The sequence below is a fragment of the Cyprinodon variegatus genome, unplaced genomic scaffold (genome assembly GCF_000732505.1).
Source record: "Cyprinodon variegatus isolate N-32 unplaced genomic scaffold, C_variegatus-1.0 Scaffold101, whole genome shotgun sequence".
NCBI lineage: Eukaryota > Metazoa > Chordata > Actinopteri > Cyprinodontiformes > Cyprinodontidae > Cyprinodon > Cyprinodon variegatus.
In genome coordinates this window covers 1,277,078-1,278,400 of record NW_015150554.1, presented here as the reverse complement: position 1 = coordinate 1,278,400, position 1,323 = coordinate 1,277,078, and the positions used below count along the sequence as shown (strand labels likewise).

General features: G+C 44.1%; 1 protein-coding gene across 1 annotated transcript in view; it reads left to right on the top strand.

Moving 5' to 3' along the window:
• LOC107084513 (macrophage mannose receptor 1-like) overlaps positions 1-1,323 on the top strand; it is a 10,567-nt gene that overhangs the window by 968 nt on the left and 8,276 nt on the right. The window contains exon 2 of the mRNA XM_015374395.1: positions 636-820. Coding sequence (XP_015229881.1) covers positions 636-820 — 185 coding nt within the window. The remainder of the gene's footprint in view (positions 1-635; positions 821-1,323) is intronic.

Below are 1,323 nucleotides of genomic sequence, written 5' to 3'. Positions count from 1 at the left end.
ATTACCCAGATCTCATGACTATAGGTTAAGGTGGGAATGTAGATCGATCTGTAAATTGAGAGCTCTGCCCGCTGAATAAGCTCCCTCTTCACCAAGACGGTCAGATACAGCGACTGCATCACTGCCGACGACGCCGCACCAATCCGTCCATCGATCTCACGCTCCATCCATCACTCACTCGTCGTAAATTCTCCCCTATTTTTATTTGCCGCTATGATCTAAGTCCAACCATTTTGCTATCAGCTCCAATCAGCTCCCCTGTTTGAGCTAAAAAAGGAAAAGGCATCCCCTCAGCATTATACTGCCACTGCCATATTTTAGCAAGGGAAGGGTAGTTGAGGGTTATATTCATGGACGCCTACGCGATGCATTTTCATCTCATTTGATCAACCCCAGCAGGCTAAAGGGGCTCTACCTGAAAGTAAAACCTCATAGTTTCATTTATCTCCAGTTTAGTGAATTACTTTGTGTTGGTCTCTCACATAAAGACAGACTGGAAATCTGCAATTTGACAAAATGTGAAACAGTTGAAGGGGTGTGAATCTTTTCTAATGTGCTGCAGGAAGCCACTTTGATTTATCTGAGGTATGTAACTCTGTAATATGCTAATATTAAGCTGGCCTGTGTCGCTGCAGTGATGTTTGCCGTCTCCACACTGGCTAACATCCAGTACCACTTCATTTATGAGCCGAGGAGCTGGAGCGACGCTCAGAGTTACTGCAGGAAGGTCTACACAGACCTGGTGACTGCAGACAGCGCCGAGATCATGACCAAACTGAGGGACTCGGTCGACTGGAACAAACTGGGCTCCCAGACTAATGTAAAGATGTTTTCATGATTCTGAAAGATGCTTTAATGTGTGAAATGTAAGGATGTTATTATCAATAACCAGGAAAATACTCCATACTAGATACCATGTTCAATACCATGGGAATAAAAAATACCAAATAATTAAAAACATAATGAATGAAAATGAAAAGTTTCTCTTTTTCAGGAACGTGGAACGTCCTCCTCAGCAGATTCAATTAGTTAAATATGTGTAGAAAGAAAAGTCAGATCAATGGCTTGGCAAGGGCTCAAACATGTACGGCTGGAAGCCTTCTACACCAAACCAAGCTTCTGCCGCCCTGGCGTCCTCTTCCACAACATCTTCGTCCCCGCTTTCCTCCTCTAAATAAAAAATGGATGACGGAGGAGACTCATCCACGACCTCCGACACTAAACTCTCCTCCTCTTGCCGCTGTCCATAGCGTTCCTTGACAGTGTCATTTCTAAGTCACCAATTTAGTCCTACTTGGTCCCAATGGAATTTCCCATAGGGAA